The 21,557-nt window shown below is 31.4% G+C and overlaps 1 protein-coding gene across 1 annotated transcript; it reads right to left on the reverse strand.

Moving 5' to 3' along the window:
• Positions 1–1,247: 1,247 nt before the first annotated feature.
• Positions 1,248–6,954, reverse strand: LOC110646007 (uncharacterized). Its single transcript, XM_021799290.2, has 10 exons — positions 6,689–6,954; positions 6,031–6,110; positions 5,702–5,931; positions 4,749–4,863; positions 4,064–4,141; positions 3,743–3,866; positions 3,200–3,648; positions 2,966–3,108; positions 2,104–2,202; positions 1,248–1,584 (listed from the first exon to the last, which is right to left on the reverse strand). Exons 2-10 carry the CDS (start codon positions 6,049–6,051, stop codon positions 1,473–1,475), a joined length of 1,371 nt encoding a protein of 456 aa, XP_021654982.2. The 5' UTR covers positions 6,052–6,110; positions 6,689–6,954; the 3' UTR covers positions 1,248–1,472.
• Positions 6,955–21,557: the final 14,603 nt, after the last annotated feature.

Here is a 21,557-nt window from a genome sequence, read left to right on the forward strand (position 1 = left end):
GACTTGATTCGAATTCTTAAGATCGGAATCATCATTAGACCGGAGAGAAACCTTAACTTTATTTTAAGGAATATCTGGGACAAACAAGTGAGGAACCCGATTTTAGCATTAGCAAAATGACTTTCCACAATATTTGTAAAGAGATATTAGGGGGCAAGACTGGATGGTACGGAGACCTGACATTGGTTCGAACCCCTCTGATAAGATATCGGAAAACAATTAACTAAGTGTGGGATCGGTTTATTTCATGATCGAGCAATCGATGTGTTCGGAAAAGTCATTTGTGATCGAAGGACGTCGGCTGGGAGTCGATTTTAAAGTCCCTTGACTTCGGTGATCGGCCAAAATATGATGTCGACAAATAGGATATACAAAGAATCAGTGTTTTTTCAATTTCTTATAAGTTAGAATAAAAGACTATATACAAAATTGAACTATCAACTTCGCTGCTGTAACTGAAACAATAGGATTTTGCACATTTATTAAAGGTAACAGTGCACAAAGCATCCTATATTCGTGGGCTCTAAAGAGGGTGGATATAAGCTACTTTGCTTAAATTGACATTCAGGTAACAAATGGAGTAATTTTACCGTTACCAAAGCCACGTTCATACTTCATAAAAGTTTATCCGGCTTCACAGACCTGTTCACTTCAAGCAATGGCTCCATGCTGATATTGGCTTTTGCATTAGCGGAGACTTGATATTCCCCATCTTCAATAAACATGTACACTTTCAGAAAAACCTCCGTCCCAGGCATAAATGAAAGTTTTTAAGATAAATGAGAGATTCAAAGCACTCGATGGTCATTGACCTCCTAATTTCTGTAGCATCCGAAAAGGGTTCGAGAATTAACACATGAAATTCAGACACCTCAATTTGTTACACGCTTTGTGTATATTCATGATTTCATGCTTCGAGAAAATCGTGGCTTACGGTAAAACAACAGAGCACTGCTTCCTCAATGCGTGGAGAAATTGATTTGCAAATTAATAAAATTAAAAATTTTTTAACCATTAAGAAAAAAATTGTACAGAAATTGTAGTTAATTGAAAAAAAGGAAGCAAGCAAACCTTCCACCAGAGAGGAGAAAAATGGTTGCCTCGTGAAAACAGTTTATATGCAAACATTTACCTTTTAATTAAGAAAAAAATAAATTTAAATTTGCCATTGCATCAAAACTCAGTAATGGGTTATTCATCACGTTCCAATTCCAATTCCAATTCCAGAAAATCTTTTGGCGAGTTCATGAAAGATAAGATAACATTTTCATTGGGCGAGAATGATACAAATAAATTGGCCAGGAATAAGTACACTGCAATATTATTCCCAAGTCGAAATGCAACTGCCAAAAATACCTTCACTATAATTAAATTGCATCTAAAACTGGCAAATACTACATTCCTACAATTCCAAGTCCCATTCTTCAAAAGCTTAAAGCACAACGACAACCCCAGCTAGTATGCTCACTCGGTCAATGTTGGCTCAGCTTACGCTTCTTCACCAACCTTCTCTGCCGCTCACGCCTTTCCTCTTCCTCTATCAGGCGAAGTTGCTCCTCATCCTCCTTCTTTGCAATTTTTGCACTGTATTGCCGCGTACAAACAAGAACCAAGTTAGTTAAACAAGTGGACAGAACCTAGAACATCAACAGATAAAATGAAACCCCGCACAGAAATATAGAAAAGTAAACAAAGTTAACCATGGCCAAACAAAAGACTTGTCTGAGGCAAATTTAATCCCCCATCTTATGAAAAAAACAATAATTTCTTATACGTTTTTTTTATGAAATGTTCTTTTTCGTATACAAGCTAATTCCACAAATTAAACAGAGCACGCATTCAAAAATATTAAGAAACTGATAAGAGCAGGGGTGAAAAAGAGCAGATAAAAGATCAAATCAGTAGTTACTACTCGATATAAATACTTCAGATAAATTTTGGTAGTAAAAGTTAAAACAAAGCATGACTAGTTGACAGCATTCGCAGAATCAAGTATCTTCCTTTCTTTTTTTGGTAAAAAGTAAAATATAAGCCAAAAACTTGATAACAATTTTCAACAATAATAAACAATTACATTTAGTTAATTTAGTGAACAGTACTAACCTTCTTCTCTCTTCCCTCATGATATCATCAAAGTTTGCTTCCATCATACTATCATCATCATCATCATCGTCATCATAACGATCAGCGTACCTTTTTGTACTGCAAATAAAAAAAAACTACTATAAAACTTGTGCTATTTCAATCAGATTAGCAACATCAGTAAAAAGATTAATTTGATCTCTGGCATGTCGACAAATCAAGATCACTTAGTACAATGGTCAAAGCATAAAGTTCACTTTTAGTTACAATTTATATACTAACTGCCAAAAGAACCAGGTTCTTGTTGAAATAAATTTTAACTAAAATCAGGCAGGAAAATTTAAACACGCGAACATTCGTGAGAAAAAAAATCAGGGTACAGCAAATTTTGGTCCCCCTTTTAAATTCAACATTTTAGTCCTTGGATTTTATAAATATCAAAAGTTGGTCATTTTTCAGGGAGTTTTATGACATTCCCACTAGTGATTATTATAAGAATAAAAACGAGTTGTTGCATCTACAAATGAAACAACACAAACATACATGCTCATATTTGTCAAAGTTATCACAAAAAATATGCCTGGATGGTTTAGGCTGGCTTATTAAGATTTCAGAATCATAAATAAGGCCAGCTCAAATCCAATAAATTGTTAAATCAAAACTGAAATACGATTGCAAACAGAAATCTTGACCCATGTGTGGATGTAATCATTTTACATGGAAGAAAATATGTATGCTCATAACTAATGAGATGGTTATCCAATTGGTCGTCAAAAATTCATGCAAGCTTCCTAAGTTCTAACTATTAAGGAACACATTTTTTTTAAATCACTTGAGTATAAAAGCATGTCAAAACAAAATAGGGAAGAAAAAAAATCCTTACTTGAACATTTGCCTGATCATGTGAAGAGCCTTAACATCATCATCATCATCTTCAACATCAGAGAACGGTCTGGCAGGCTTTTTCTTGGGACGGTTATTTTGCAATGATGTACGGGATGACATTTGCTTGTCTGGCTTATTTATCTGTTAATTTTTCAGGAACTAAAAGATAAGACAATTTTTCACAAAGATTAACATTGTCACAAACTAAGAAAAATTGAGTATTGGCCTAAACCTGAGGTTTTGAAGAAGCCACTCGCTTATTTGGCATAATTACACTTTTCTTTGGTTCTGGTAATGCCCTTTTCTGTTCAACTTTTTGCCTTGGAACAGATGACTGCATTTTTGGAGGGAGAGGTTTGTGTGCACCAGGAAGGATTGTTTTTGCACCTGGTGCAAAGGACTTCTTCTCCACAGTGCTAAGAGGCATCTTTGAAGGTAAGCCTTTTGGCCCTGTAGGCCGGCCAGGACCAGACCCATTGTTGCTACCAAGCTGCCTTCTCGAGTCCATTGGTGTTGAAGTGGGTTTGCTGGTAGAAGTTGACTTGTGCAACCCTGATTTAGAATGCATCTGGCCATTCATAGGAATTGGTTTCCTTTCTTCACGACCACCACCACGAATATCTCTGACACTACTGCCTGATGGCTGTTTATACTTTTGTGGCACTTGTGCAGATCGTGCCTCTTGAACATCAGCAAAAATCCTGTATAAGTTTTCTTAATAAAAACATGTATTAAGCATCAAAAACCAGATTTGATTAATAAAGCAGCAATTTACCAGATTTTGGAGCAGTGACTGTCTGAGGCACAGACTGTCTAGGAGGAGCTGGAAGTTCTGCATCATCAGACAACAGAAAGGAGTAATCTCTTGTATCCTTAAGTTTCTGCACCTTTGTTTTTAGCTGCATATACAAGAAATACCATGATTCTTATTGTTACAGCTAAGAATTCTTTCCATAGCTAGAGTTAGAGTTAGACCCCCAAGGGCTCCAACCCACTGCACCCACCCCAAGCACCACACAGAGAGAAGAAAGTGTAAAGGAGGGCACGGTGTCAATAGGAGGAAATAAATAAAGAGCTGCTCAGAAATTGGATATACCTCATTTCTGACTTTGGGTAGTGGTTGATGAACTCCATTCTTTGAACCTGTGCCAGTTGAGGAAGAAGTCCTTTTGTCCTGCAGGAGCAGCAAGATCATCACAATAAAATCTAATCTAAAATATATTCACAGAAGTTCGCAGTGCAGCACTGTCACTCAGCAAATGTTCTCAGGGTAACAAACTAGGTCTATAACCACGCAGTTTAGGAAGCAGTCTAGGATCAATAGAACCGAAGAGCTAGAGAACAACCATCAAACCAATGCCTAAATGATGCATTGCCATTGATACTTTTAACATTATGAAAGTGGAGAAAGAACTTAATTTCTGTGGCTTCTCTCTCCTCACCATCTCAAGTTGCAAATATGAAAATTCTTGATTCATTTATATGGCATAGTAAAAGGAAAAAAATTCCCTAAAAAATTTATTCAAATTTAGGGATCTTCCTCCCAGCCTTGAAGAAAGGGGCAAGTGGCTTCCTTTAGTATGCTAGTGCACTGTGGAAAGCTCTATTCATAAATTACAAAACCAAAGCAACCTCAATAAAACAAGTAAAAAGGGAGTTGTCATTTTCCCAATTCATAGAAAGAAAGAACGCTCCATAAGCATGTAAGAGCGAGCCTGAGATAGGATTACGTTGGCAGTAATATGCATTCAATTTTACATCTAAAAGTTTAAGAAACATACATGATGGGAATTTGAAACTTTGAAAGCCAAATGTGGGTTTTCTAGTAATGACTTGCTTTCTTGAATTACTCTTTGGGCAATAACTGGCTGTGAAGGACCAAAGAATGACCCATAACTGCAGAAAGATGCCAATTAGAAATATGAAGCAAACCACTAATCATCATATACCAGGACTTTATTAAAGATATTTGCAATTATCTACTAATCAAAACATAAAAACAGAATTTCAATTCAATTTTATGTCATTAACTCTATAAAGAATATGAAATCTCTCGCCAGTGGTGTTAGGCCAAGACAATATATATGATACACTGAAATGTATATTGTAGTTTATCTTTTCACATTGACCAATGCACAAATATTGCATTCAAATCACATTATAAACCTAGCAATGTTCATAGATGAACACAAGTTTGAAGACCTTCTGGCCCATTTTCAAAGCATGCAGTTTAAATATGCGTTGATGGATTGGAATTGGGTAATGAGTTCTCCCCCAATTAGTGTAGCTATCTAGAAAAAACTACAATAAAATTGAAACCTGGTCATACCACTCAACTGGAAATTCAATTTATATTTCTCACTTAAGCCAAGAAATGTATGCATGAATATCGATCAAGTATTTATTCCAAGCTGCATTTATGAAGGAATTACCTACATGACTACATGTTATGGGTGTATCTGCTTTTTGCATGAAATAATCCCTTGAAATATAATGTGTATTCTCAAATAGGAATCTGCATGCCCAACTACAGACAGTCTCTCTCAAAGGGAAAGTGATTCGTTAGGCATCTTCAAAATTTTTGTCTACAAGTGTGTGGCTGCATATGTATGTTCACTAGAGGCCATAACTCATGATATCATCACTTGTCTACTTGTGCAAAAAGGAACATATTCCACCAAGAGAAGAGAGAATAGTAAGCTCGTTTGCATTAAGAAATAAGCACATCACTCACTTATCGGAAGGAAGTTTTTTCTTTATCTCATGGGATTTGGAAACAGAAGAACCACTTTCCCTTTGCATTTTCTTCCTAATTTTCTCTTTAATTCGTGCTCTTAATTCAAGATATTCAAGTTCCTCTGCACTTGGCTTTCGCTCTTTTTCCTCCTCATATTCCCCCTCCTCCTCGCCTTCTTCCTCTTCTTCATATCCTTCCTCCTCATATTCATCATAATCTTCAACCTCCTACATAAAAACCACCCTTATTATCTTATTAATTATTAAAAGACAAAAACCGTTCAAATGGCAAGCATCTTTTCATTAGACAAAACCTAGATGGCTTACATCTCTTTCATATCCCCGCATTGCAGTTTATTATCTCCACTGCAATCAATGCAGAGTTGCTCCTTACAACTACTGGATGCCTGAAATGTAAGAACGCAGATTAATCAAACAGAAAATAAAAATTTCAAAGTGGAAAATTGAACTTTAGAGAAAATTAACTCTGATAATTTCAACAACACTTGACAGAAAATGTGCCATTTTGGAGAAAAAAAATGTAGAACATAGATCGAAGTACTACCTTTTTATGAAATTTTAAAATTACTTGGTTTTGATTAGAATGAGAACTGAGAGCATCAAATCCCCCCCCCAAAAAAAAACCTCCATCATTGAACACAAAAGAAAGAACTTACAAAGGAAAAAAGTAAAAGGAAATTAGTAGAAAATTTATTCAACGGGAAACGGCATCGAATACCACAAATTAGTTTATGAATCGAAAAATAACATCGAAATAGAAAAAAAATTCTTGAGTAATTTTCAGTATTGATTGGAGCTGTAAAATCATGAACCCTAATTGCATTTCAAAAGGGAAAAATATTTTATCAATCTAGATGAGAAAAAGCGATCGACAATTAAAAAAAGAAACATCAACTAAATTTTACAATTAAAATAAATTTTAATTAAAAATTTCACAAATCTAATCAGAAATTACGTCAATTACCTCAAATTTTCTCCAAATTCGATGAAATCGGATTGAAATTGAGCGATTCTTTACCGCGAAACCAGACGCAGACCTCGAAAGAAACCGAGACGAACCCAAACGCGAAGAGACAGAAAAAGCAATCCCTTAGATCTATATGGCAAAGAGACGGCGACCAAGGGAAAGGGAAATTGTGAGTTTAGGTTATCGGGGATAAAGAGACCCAATGGAAAGACCCAGAGACACGGGGAAATACGCTAACGTGCGACAGGTTATGCATTGCGCACCCACTACGTATCTCCTTTTCAACATTTATGGTGACTCCAGTGGCTGCTTCCATTGGCAAAATATAATTATTTTATTACGAAAATAAAATAATTATTACATAAAATATAATTATTTTATTACAAAAAATAAAATAATTTTACATAAATTTATAATTTGTCTCATAAAAATTTTCTTTTTTCGTAAAATAATTAATTATAAAATTTTTATTAATTTAAAAAGAAAATAAAATTTCTTTATTAAAAAATACATTTAATATTTTTTTAAAATCTAATAAATAATATTTAGTAAACCTAAACTATTTTTATAATTTTTTAATAAAATTTATCATACATCATTATTTCTTTGATTTTTTTTAAAAATATTATATGTAATTTTTATTTGAGGAATTTTTTTAAGTTAATAAAATTTTTGTAATTAATTAATTAGGTGAAATTATTTTTTTAATAAAGTAATTATATTTTATATAAAATCAAATAATCATAAAATTTTCTAACATAATTATTATATCATTAAAAAAAACTATTTCCACCATAAACGTTTGATAAAAGGTTAAAAAAATAATTAATAATATAAAACTTAATGATGTTTAATAAAAAGGGATAAAAATTAATTGTGTACTAATTAATATTGTTATAAAAATTAAAAAAATACATATTTTATTGGCATTGTTAAGTTAAAAAAAATCAAATATTAATATTTAGGTTCTATTCAATAATAGTAGCTTTTAATATTTTAACTAAAATCAAAATACTACTTCTCTTATTTATTTATATTATTTAATAGCATAATATTTATACTAATATTTAAAGGTTGAGAAAGTAAATTATGAAAAGTTACTATCTTAATTTTTAGATGTTAAAAGAGCATTTTAACTAATATCAATAAAATTATATCGCTACTTTTATATTTAATAGCTAATAATTTAACAATTATTTTTATCAAATATGTAATACCTTAAATTTTAAAATAATTATTTTATGTGTAGATTATAATATTTTAATGTATTAAAATATTATGATAATTAATTTGAATTTTCTGAATTTTCAAAATTAAGTTTTTATTTTTCAAGATAATTAATTTTATTAATTTTTTAAAAATTAAATTAACGATCACATGATAAGTTTAAAAGTATATTTAGACTCCATAAATTTTTTTGAGTTTTCTATAATTTTTTCAAAATTTTTTAGTCTCATTTTGGATTCCAATGCAGAGTAAAAATCAATTTTAGGTACTTGAATCAGACCGATTGAATCGAACCAGATTGAATCAGACCGGTTGAATTGAACCGGTTCCTTTCCTTTTTCTCCTTCTCTCCCCACACAATTTGCCCTCCTCCCCTTCTCTCTTCTTTTTCTCTCTCTCCTCCCTCCCTCACCACTGGCCGACCGTCCCCAGCCCTCCCCCACATGCCAGTGCACCTCCAGCCACCCACCCTCGCCACTGCTCCCCCTGTTGACCAGAAAAATGTTCCAAAAGACCTCCCTCTTGTAGCACACCATTTCAACTTCCCCGCCTAATTTCGGCCAATCTGGTCACCAATCGGACCTGGTCTTGTTTCCTTTGCGTCCTACTCTTCAAGAGCTTTCCATGGATACCTATTTCACCCATTCTCATCAGGAGGTTTGTGCAAATCAAGCATGGAAAGTTTTAGCCCATTTTGACTTTTTGGCTAGATTTTTCTCAAACCGTAAACCCCACGCTCCCGGCGAGAGCTTCGAAACAACACTAATTTTGAATTTTTTCGATTCTGAAAATTCGATAGGTCTCATGAACTTCATAGTGATTTTTCGGGTCTTTAATAAGACTTTTTAATTAAATAAAAATTATATTCTAATTCCTGGTATTGTAAACTTCGCATAGGCGTTCTCATTTGGCAAAAATTTTACTGGCGACTAATACAGCATTTTCAGGCCAGAAAGGGAGCTGCCAGACTCACTTCGAAAGTGGATCAATATTACAGTGCTTCCTACTATTTTCAGATGCCCCAGATGTGTTTCAGGTGTCAGAATTTACGTAGATAAATTCGAACTATAAATTGCCCTTTTTACCTAATGCCGGGTTTAGGATAAAAATTTATAAAATATTTGTGGATAGTTTGAAAATTGTAATTTCATTTGCAATAGCATTATAGCATTGCTAAAGACTGCAATGCATGTTTATAGAATTTTTAGAGTTAGTTTGGGTGGTTTTTGCAAAATATTAGTTTTAACCCTTATAGCTGAATTATGAAGTTACTTGAGAATTGTCTAGTTTAAAGGGACCAGGATGGGCCGTATTGTCATATTTTATCTTCTGTAAGGTATAACATGATCCCGTAGTATACATAATGAAATTACCAAACTTCGCTTACCGATAACCCATTAAATATACTACAAGGGATTTTAACCAATTCAATTCGTTTCAAATTCTGAAATAGTTATGAATAATTATTAAAGAACTTTCAAGTGAAGTTTATGCCATGAATTGAATTTTTAATTTATTTGAGATTTTAAAAATTTTACAGAAATTTCGACAAAGTGCAGGCTAAAAATTGAGAAAATAGTTCTTCAAAACCTGTTAAAAACACTCTCAATATGTATAATATCTACAACTCCATTTAAATCAACACAATCCAATCTTAACCAACACAATTTCAAGCAATCTCAATATCATTTAATTCAGTTCAATTAACATATAAAATTTTTAATTCAAGAAAAAGAGAATAAAATAATATTATTACAAATTTTACTGTACAGTTGCTCATTTAGTTCCATTGATACATATGAACAAATAATTTATATCAAAAAAATTTTTACAAGGGTATAAAATATTATACCCGTAAAAGATCCCAAAATTGCTTCGACTGCAGCTATAAGCAGCTCACTCTGCTACTTTATCTTTCTCCCTATCTGCGATAACAAGAAAAAGCTATTGTTGAGTAATTTACTCAGTGATGCACAACAATAATTTTTAAAAGTCACTAAAAATATAATCACCCATTGGTAAGCAAAAATATAAATATTTTCACAATCATAATTCACAAAACTAATGCCAATATTTTTAATAATAATTTATCAAAATAAATTGTAAATAATAGCATTGTCAATAATTAACACAACTTAGGTCATGACACAAAAATTCAAGATCAATGCCATGTTGTACACTACAACAAAGAAATCTACAACCTCACTAATAAAAATTAATGAGGGAGGTGGCTAGCTAGCTATATAAGTACTCATCCGAACTCAACCTCAAACTAGCTAGCCAGAGATGGAGGAATATATCAATCTCAACTCCATAGATGGAGGAGGAACACAATAAAATTGTCATGCCAAGTATAATTTCAATGTTCAATTCAAAACCATATAATTCAAATATTTCATACAATTCATAAATCATATTTCATTTCAAATTCTTATTTACAAAGTAGGCAACACACTATTTCTCAAATAAAATTCTCAAAGTCATAACAATAAAAAATTATTCACAACACTTATTCAAATAGCTTTTCAAGTAGAAACAAAGAATTTAAAATTTATTGTGCATAAACATCATTTACTTGCCTTGAGTTAATCTACTATTCCTCCTTCCTTGGAGGGCTCCTTTCCAACTGAAATACATAATTAAAGTGTTTAAATAGCCATCCAAATCATTTCTAATAATTAATTCAACAACTGAATTTTGTATATTTAATTTACTTATAAAGTCTCATAAGATTTGAGTTCTTTGCATTTGATGTTAGTGTGGTTACTATTCATATTACTATTCATGAAAATTTTTTACTACTTCATAAATAATAGGTATACAACTTCTAATTTTATGCTAGTACCACATTTTAGGTTATAAACTTTTTGGCAATAGTTGCCAATTACATTTCAAGTCTTCTTAGAAGAAATTTCAAAATTTCAGTTTTTATTACTAATATTTACTGTTCCATTGGACCAATCTATAATGGGAATTTAACTAAACTTTCTTCATAAAAGTTGTTCCTTAATGTCTCTACTTTAATTTCTTTTTTGAATCACTCTATTTGAAGTTTTTTTAACTCAAGTTATGGCATTTTTACTATGACTAGCCGAATTGGGTCCATGTCTAGAATTTCTGGACAAATTGTGGTTTTGACAGTTTTAATGAGCTAACTTTGGTTAGCAATTTGATTAGGTTATTATCAAAATTTGAATTTATATTCTTCATGAAAGTTATTCTACTATGTCTAAACTTTCCATGAGTTCAAGAATCATGTCATTTTCACCTCTCTACACAAAGTTATGGCCATTTAAACATATACTGTTAATTTAGTCAATTCTATCCAAAATCAAAACACCAATTTCGGATTCAAGATAATTTTAGGTCAACTTGGAGTCAGTTTTTTGGCAAAGTTTCTTCATAAAAAATGTGACATTATGACTCTAATTTCATCTTCAATTAGCCTCATACCAATTGAAGCAACACAATTCAACTTATAGCCATCTAACCTTGCTGGACTCATTGGTCCAGAATTCAGCAACTCAACATACCTCACTTATCTCAATTCCATTCATCAATTCTCCATTATAAGCACACTAAATGACCATAATTAAGTATTACAAACACTAATTGGTCAACATATCATAAAAGCCCTAAATTCCATAAACCCTAAGCTCTCATCATCCCTAACTTATGTAATTCTCATGCAATTACTATCCAAATCATGTTCACATTCTCATTTAAGCATAATTTCATGTTCAATTCCATCAAACCCTAATCCCGCTCATGCTGGCCAAATTCCTTACCCACCATTCATACAAAATTTTCTTCATTTTCTTCATAATTTTAATGCATTTCAACTAAATTTCAAATAGTATTCAATAATTTAAAACTAATTTATACATACCTTAATTTATAAATTTTCTAGTTCTCCAAATCTCCTTTTTTTCTTCTTCTTTTTGTTCTCAATCACTCTACCAATGTCTAAAATCAAACTTTAATATTGGAAGTTAGGGTTTTTATCGTGAAAAAGGAAGGAAGATCAAGCTTGTAAGAGTTAGCAATGGTGGAAGGGAGAGCAAGCATGGTGGCCGGCCATGATAAGAGAGAAGATGAAGATTTTTTATTTAATTATTTTCTTTTGTCTTCATCTTTTTATGTAGATAAGTGTCAAATTTAAGTTTTAAAAATTAAAATTTTAATTGCGTTATGCTTATATCTTGATGATGTCATAAATCCATTAAAATTTAACACTTTTCATTTCCAAATTTTCTTTTCCATACTCATGTCTTTACATTTTTAAGTATTTTTCATTATTTTAATCTCATGCATTTTAATGGACATTTGGGTCAAGAGTCACCTCTAAGAATGAATTGAGCAAAATACCCCTTATTGGGTCTGATCAATTTTTCTAATAGCACTAGGTTACTTCCTGAACTCTGATTCAATTATTTGAACTTATTCTCTATGATTTTTTATGGTTTTCACATCACCATTAGTTTCGCAATTATCCCTAGGCCTGGGGCATCCTAGGGTCCCATACGAATTTAGAGTAGCAACTGAGCTCGCAGTCACTTTCCGGTTCGATCATCCATCGCTAGGACCTCGACTCATTTAACCGATTATGCTTTATTTTTCTTATTTCCATATCACCTTTATATGATTTCTATTAATTTTTATTTATAGCTTTTCTAGATGACTTAGATATAGTTTTAAACATCCTGACTGTCCGGACAGACACCAGTCATCAGAACAGTATAATGTATAAACTACTTAGTATAGGGGTGTTACACGTATGATATTATTGTGATGTGGGCCTAAGGCCTTTGGATTTAGACGTCTTGTTTGAGTTGCTTTGCAGGTTGGGTAGGTCTTAAGTATAGGAAAAACTCTGTTAGATTTTCGGCTTAAAATAGGATGTCCTTGACTCTTTAAAATTCTTATTTTGTATTAATACTGATAAAATTCATGCATATAATTATTTAGATGATCAAAGTCAATCCTCCTCCTCTGCCTAGCCACTACAGTAATCTCTGATTGATTAATGAGTAGATATTGATTTTAGTTGTAATTTCAATATTATTTTATATTCAAGGCATGCCCATGCATTCACTTATAAATATATGTATATAGTTAATTACTAAGTACGACTTGTATTGCATATTTATTTGATGAAATTATTATGAATGTCGCCTTAGGGTAATTTGAAGCTGTGTGCTTGTGTCGGCATGCGTATGGTGTGATTATGGATATGGGTAGGACGGGCAGTCGCAGTTGGAGCTTGACTCACTAAGACTCAATCCTTATATGTGGATAAGTCGAGGTGAGTATGACTTTGAGTTGATCTCGCTAGCCCCCGCATTTGAATTATTAAGAGAAAGTCTGGCTCGAGTTAATCTTGCTAGCCGGTGTTGAAATTAAGAAAGTTGTATAAGAGATCAAATCCCATATGTATATACACTTTAATGTGACACACGGGTGTGTGAGTGCTCTAAATTATCTTTTATGTGAATATTGTTTGGAATGGAATGAAAATGGGTGTATATTGTATTTCATACATAGAAATGCATTAGGCTTAAATAGTTATAGAAATTGTATTTAAAATCAATATCTGACTCTATAAGTTGAACACTCACCCATGTTCAACTATTTTTTCTCATATGATAGGTGGTCTTTTTGTGAATAACCTGCTTTCTTTCTCGCAGGTTTACTAGCAACAGCTTATTTGTATTTCATTTTCCTTGATTTATATTCTAGAACTTCGCATGTACCAGTAATATATTAATCTTGTTTAGGGTTGTAATAATTTTAAACTATTAGTGTTTAAACTTATTATGTGAATGTACATGGGTGCATGAGATAGATTGTTTCTGTAGATGAGAGAGTTAAGCTCCCATTTGATTATTTATTTATCCTGAGAATTGTGAGGATGAGCTAAGCTCACCTAATTATGTTATTTTGTGTATTACAGGTCAGGTGAGTTACTGTTCCCCATTGGATAGCCTAATTTATGGTCAGACTCTGTCAATTTATTATCTTAAAATTGGACTATATTTATGGGTTTTTGTTTGAGCTAGGAATAGTTAGGCTTACTACAGGCTTCAGATGCCTTATACTAACCCAAGTCCTAATGCCGATCTGGCCCAGATGTTCGGGTCGTGACAAAGTACTTTTGATTTAATAGATATATAAATAACTAATCACTAACAACTAATATCTAACGACTAACAGCTAGTAAAACAGTTACAGTTACTAAAACAACTAATAGCTATTAGAACAATTAATATTACTGTACAAAGTCTTTGTAATGCCCTCACTTTACGTAGTCCATACATTCTGCTGCTTCGGTGATCTAATGTCTGCTCGGATAAGTCAGGATGTCTGGGACTACACTTCAGTGATAGTGAGAAGGCATAAAATGATGAAATAAATAATAAGAAAACACAAGAAAAATTAAGAAAAAATAAAAGAGATGAAATAAAACTAGGTTAAATGAGCCGGCATCGTAGCAATGGGTGACTGCACTGGGAAGTTACGGCGAAGGCAACTGCCGACTCCAGAACCGTGAGGAATCCTCGAAAATAATTTTTGAGACATGAATAAAGGGCTATTGAGGTGTAATTAACATTAGAAATGTCAAAGAAAAATTAATGAATTAGTACAAAGAAAAATGAAAAATCAAGAAACCAACAAAAATCAGTGTTACCAAAAAATCAAAAATATAACCCGAGAAGGGGCATTTTGGTCATTTGACACCTAGAATTGACTTTTGACCTAAATTTCTATTAAAAATAAGTGGTATTATACTTTGAAAATGTCATGAAAAATAAAAAATGGGTATATAATATAAATAGTGAAAGAATGAGGGTATAATTGCAATTAGAGGAACCTTGGAATAATTTAACTTTTAATCAATATTAGTGGAGCACTAAGTGGACATAGGTGGACATATATAAACCCAATATGGATAGATTAAACTTCATCTTCTGCATTTTTCCTCATTGTCGAATTCATTTCTAAGAAACCTCCATGATCGACCACTTTTCAAGCTCTCTCTCTCCATGATCAAGCCTTGATTCCACACAAGTTCCTTCACTAATTCTTATCTACACACCTTGGGCAGCATATTGGGAGCAAAAAAAAGGAGTTTTGATGAAGTTTGAGTAAGCTCTAAAAAGAGGTAAGTGTCCAATTCTTTTTCTTTCTTAATTAAAGTTGGTATTAAGCTTGAGATAAGTAGTTTGGTGAAGAAATTTTAAAGTTTTGAGGAGTTATTGAAGTGTACCATTTTTGGCAGCCATGGAAAGGGAAGGTAAATGAAATATTCTTACACATAATTGATGATATTTAATGGGCATTAAGCTTGATTAAAGTAATTTGTTGTGTTGGTGAGGTAATCCCATGTGAATGTGTATTTGAACAATTGAATTTGGGGGTTTGAAAGGAAGTGTGAAGACTTTTGTGAATTAGGCAATTCGGCAGCCTTTTAGTTCCAAGAAAAGTGTTTAATGTCATGGAATTGTTTGATGAAATATGGTACCAAGGATTGAAGAATGTGTATGTAAATCATTAGTGGGAATTATATGTGTTAATTAGGTGTGTTATGTATATATATTATTGAATTTAGACTTTGTAATTCTGAGTTGTATTTAGTGTATTGAAAATGTGTATATTCTGCCCAAATTGACTATAATGTGATGTGATGAATGGATATGGTATAATACAAATCCAGAATTAGATATGGGAAGTGAAGTTATAGCAAGTTGAATGTGCATTGGTTGGTGTTTGAGAATTGTGTTAAGGGCAGTATACATTTTAAGCCATAATTGAATTTGTGTGACCCAAATTGGTATGAGACCAATTGGAAGTAAAATTATATATAAAATAGACCAACTTTCATATAGAATTATTGCTAAAATTCCATCCGAAAACTACCCATAAAATTGACCTAATCCGGAATTGGTAACTTGGCAAACCCAGAATTTGACCATATCAACAGTAGTCAGTCTTTTGACCATAACTCACTCAAAACAGGTCCAAATAACCTGAAATTTATATCAATGAAAAGCTTAGACATAGAGCTACAACTCTTATGAAGATACCAAAACACAGAAATGAGCAGAACCAAGTCAAAATACTTGCCCAAGTTAGGGTGCCAAATCTGCCAAAATTGAATTTGACCTAAAATTGACCTAACTTTGCATTAAAAATGCAATATGTCCAGCTTTAATAAATTGACCATATCTTGGTCTATACAATTCAGAATGACTTGAAATCAGTGGCAAAAATTCAATAAGACATAGACCTACAAATTTTCTCTTTTGACCAGAACCTAAAAACTAAGGGAAACAAGACATTTAGCTAAATCAATCTTGCATACAAAATCTAGAAATTTACCATTACTATACAATAAAGCCTTAGAAATAAAATTGACAATAAATGCCAACTTGTGAGAATTGTAAAATGCACTATATTGACAACATATTGGAATTATTATGAGATGTAATACTGAAACACTGTAAATTGTATGTTTCAGTTGAAAAGGATATTGAGAAGCATAAGGAACATTGAGTTAAGGCCAAGAGGCGACTCATAAAAGGTTTGTGCACAACTAGTTTTTAATTGATTTTGTTCTGAATATTTCATATGATTAAATGACGTTATTTTCCTTATGTATTATGTTATCACGTATTGGATTTATTTCAATGATTATTGAAATTGTTATAGTATGCATGAATTTAGCTTTGTGAAATGGTATTTCAACAATTATTGAGCACTGTTGTGGATTGAATAAATTAGTTTTGGAAAATTTGTGATAAAATATGTTTTGAATTGTGATGAGCATAAAAATTATTGGATATTGGAATTGACATTGAATTGAATTGTATTGTGATTTATGCTCACAAAAAAGACAAAGAGATTTATGATATTGTTTTATATCTCACTATAGATGTTTGACTAGATTATTACCCATCTTTCTCATTTGTTGAGGAGACAATGAAGTTAGCTTTGTTTTGATTACCATGGTACGTGCACAGGTTTAGATTCTCCTCTTATTAGAGGTTAGATCTAAGTTTTTCATGGCCCTTTCGGAAGTTTCATTATTGTGGTGTGTACTGTGTATGATGATTCAACCTCCCTGACCATAGGGAATTAGATTCCCGATTCGATCTCCCGAATCATAAGGAGTTAGAATCGCTCTGAAGATGGCCCTTTTGGATTAATCTTGCAGAGTTAGTGAGATAAAGAATGGTTTTTGAATTGTGATTTTAATAAGGATTTATGTATATTTGATTTTATTGAAAATTAATATTTAGTTCCATAAATTGCTGAAATTAATTTAAATGTTCAGTTGTGGTTTAATAAATTGAATTTCTTGATCAATGTCACTTTAACAAATGATTTATATTTTTGGTAACGAAGATTTTGACTTTTGAAATTTTGTTGAATTTCAAGACTTCGAAATTAATTGTTATAATTTTGTCAATGTATATTGTATTACATTTTAAATTATAGTTGTGCACCACTGAGTTCACCACTCAGCGATAACTTTGCACGCTGTCGCAGGTGGAAAGAGTATAGAGCAGTTGAGTAAGCTTCGTTGAAGACACATTGGGACTAGCTTCGGGTATATCATAGGTATACCTTTGTACATAGATTTTGATGTATTCATGTAATTGTATGCATGTAAATTATTTGAGCAGTTGTACAACAACTTTTGTAATATTATTTTAGTGTGTAATTGAAATGAAAATTATTTGTAATATTAATTTTAGTGCTTTAATGAATGTACTATTTAATTTCTTCTTGAGTTTGAATTTATGTATAGTTTTCTTTATGATGAGTTTAGGTTGAAAATGAATTGAGATAGTTGATGCAAATGATTTATACATTTTTTAGATTTAATTGTGTTGAGAAATGATTTGAAATGAAGTTATGGTTAAGCAAAAATATTAGAAGTGTATTTCTTTGCAGGTTTTGAAGAACTGTTTTCTTAAAAATACAGCCGGCACTCTGTTGAAATTTTTGTAAAAATTGCAAAAATTTTAATTACCTGAAAATTTGATTTATGACTTTGTGTTAAATAAATGTTTTAAATATTTATGAAAAATTTATCCACCACTTTCAAAATGAATGAAAATTGTTTTAAAATCCCTTGTAGTATATTTAATAAGTTATCAGTAGGCGAAGTATGATAATTCATTAAGTGTACTACGAGATCATGTTATGCCTTATGGAGGGGTAGGGTGTGACAGTCTTAATCTTTAAAAAATGACACAAATATTAATTAGCTTTAAAATTAAGCTAATTTCTTACTATAATCCAAATAATAGTAATAATTAAAAATTATAGAAGTTAATAATTGCACTTTATTAAATTTATACTAAGTACTCTCTTATAATTTTTTTTTTCTTTGTGAATAGAGAGATTAAAAGGGTAGGCACTCAGATATAAGTTGGATAAATGAATAATCAATATTTTAATATATAAAGCAAGAAGATATTTATAAGAAAATGTCATATGCCATTTTCTTGAAAAGTTTGTTATATGTCACCCTCCATAAATAACTTTATTTTATATTAATTATTATTTAATTTTTTTATTTATCTTTTAATTATTATTATTTACATGATTACCTTAACATTTATGATTTAAATTATTATTTTATTTAAAATTTAATTTTTAAAATTTAAGATATTAAATACAATATTTTAAAATTATTTATATTAATTTTTTTATAAATTTATTTATATAAAAACATTATTTGTAATATGTCACTCTTGTTTATAATAATAATAATAATAATAATAATAATAATAAAAGATTTAAAGAAAATTGATAATTAATTTGTATCATACATTATATATATATATATATATATATATATATATATATATATATATGCCTTTCCTTGGTGCTACCACATAAACTTTCATATCCATTTCATTTTTTGGTACAATTTTAAATTACATTTATAAATGACAATTTTTCCTTTAAAGGAAAATCAAGACCTACGTTTATTTAAAAAGAAAAATCATAATCGTTTTGATAAAATATTTTAAACACAATATTACAATTAAATTTAATATTTAATTGCTGATAATTTGTTAATACTTTTAATTTTAAAATTTAATGAATGTTATCATAACTCTCCAGTTACTGTCATGACTAAAAGTTTAATTTTTTTTAAATATTTCCTCCAAATTAGAACTAAATATAAAGGATATTTGAATTTTTATGAGAAATTAATGATTGAATTTTTTTAAACAAGTATAATTATTAAAGGTAACATATCCATTAATTTTTAATTTTTTTCTTTAGAAAAGAGAAAAATCTTATGCATTTCTTAAATAGATGTAATATATAATTATTAAATATAATTATTATCTATTATTATGTTCCTTAATTTTTAATTTGAAAATATCAATGACAGTAAAATCAAGATCCATATTTATTATAGTCAATGACAAGAAAATCAAAACTATTTAGTAGAATACTTTTAAATATATTGACTAAAATTATATTTTGTGACACCCCTTTCCCGTGTACAGTATACCAGAGTAAGCAATGTCACACGGTGTACCGGCACACTCTAATATACCTTAATTAATTTTTATCATGCTTTTGAATATAACTTGAGTAATATAATGTATTTGGGCCATTTATCGAAATTATAATTTATTTGAGGTTCCGAAAATTTTAAAGAAAATCCGGCAGAGTACCGGCTAAAAATGGAGAAAACAGTTCTTTGGAACCTGTGAAAAACACTTCCAATAACCATATTCAATCATCTCAAACTCCAATATCATCAATAACTCAATATTTTTCAATTTCAGTTCTCAATCATCATTTCTCAGGGTACTCATATATAAACAATAAATAAATACTCAAATTACTTCCATACATAACCATAAATCTTCATTATTTACATGAACCTCAAAATACATTACATAAGTTTATTTACATATGAGAAAATAGAAATTTAGTTACAAAATACCAAAATGACACCTAGTGTCCTACCAATGCACTGCAGAAGTTGAGGTGACACGGACATGCGAGGCGGAAGGATGGACTCACCCAGTCTGCGGTCTACTGGGCTCACGATCTGTATCTCCAGAACCTACGCGTGGCAAAAGCAACGCGCTAAGCAATAATGCTTAGTGGTGCAATAATAAAATAAAAGAAATAGCAAGAAAACAAATATGTAGTGAATGTATATGTTTTATTCGTTTTGAATTTGTACATCATTAACTTTGTCCACTTTCATTCATTTTGTTGCCCAAGTAACCTATACTAAATTACTGGACTGGATAAACAGGTAAACTGGCACTGGGTATCTAGTGCCTCGGGCCGTCACACCATCGGTCACATATGCATCTCCCGGTGTGCAATGTAGCGGCTAACAAGTCAGAATAATATCAGGCACAAGGCCACATCTCAATACAAGGTCAGAATGGCTAAAAGCCATGAAATCACAGAATGGCATATTGCCATGTGCAGTACTGCTAACTAAACCCTATTGGCATGCCAAACTATCCAAACCAATCTAGTTAGGTATACTAGGGCATTTGATACTTTTGAATTCTTCAATTTTTGAATTTCAAGTTTTGGTGTCACTATTCACCTCATTAGTCAACAAAAATGTTGACTTTTGGATAGAAAATAGGTACATTAGTTTTAACACTCCCAATGTACCACATTTTACATTTAAAATTTGTTGGAATTGAGCACCCATACCATTTCTAAACTTAAAACCAAGAGGGCAGAATTTTCAGTTTTTGAAGCCTAACTTTACTGTCTTTCTTCTTCTTGGCTGCCAAAAGGTTATGCAAGGTGCAAGGATGAATTTTTGTGAAAAGAGTAGGAGGATTTATGGTGAAAAGATGAGAGAAATGAAGCTTTGGTTGAAATCAATGGAGGGAGATGGGGAGAAGGGTTTCGGCTGGTTGGTCCAAGGGAAGAAGATGAATTTTTTTTTTCTTCTATTTTCAGCCTCTTTTATTGGTCTTAAGTGTATTGGTTGTATGGTGATTGGTGGACAATTTTAAATGACATCACAATGATGTCATAAATTGCATATATTGTATTTTTCTTTTCTTTTCTTTTCTACTAACTTTAAATTAATTTTTCATCAATATTAATTCATATTTTATGTCAAAATAATTATTTACTCAACTGGACAAGTTGGCCAAAAATCACCTCTGAAGGCGAAATGACCAAAATGCCCTCCGTTTGGCTTAACGGGTCAAAATTGTCTGTACTGATTGAAAAATTTTTCTAAATATTTTCTTGGCATTCTAATGCCATAGGAACCTCAATGACCCTTATCTGGAGTCCCAAAAATTATTTTATGAATTTTTACCTGGGTCTAGGGCTCCTAGTTGCGAGAACCGCAACTTCCCTCTGGGTTACCCATCGCTTGGGCACCGGCTCATTTAACTTGGTTGTATTTTATTTCTAAAATATTTACTAAATTTTTCTATTTAATATTTGAGTTAATTATGGTTCCTCACTTTAGTTTAAATATTTTTCCGAACATTCTAGCTGTCCGGACCAACACCGGTCATCGGAATAGTAGAATGTACGGAGTTGCTACCGGGAGGGTGTTACAACTCTTCCCCTCTAATTTAAATTTCGTCCTCAAAATTTATCTTAT

This window comes from Hevea brasiliensis, chromosome 7 (genome assembly GCF_030052815.1).
Source record: "Hevea brasiliensis isolate MT/VB/25A 57/8 chromosome 7, ASM3005281v1, whole genome shotgun sequence".
Taxonomy (NCBI): Eukaryota; Viridiplantae; Streptophyta; class Magnoliopsida; order Malpighiales; family Euphorbiaceae; genus Hevea; species Hevea brasiliensis.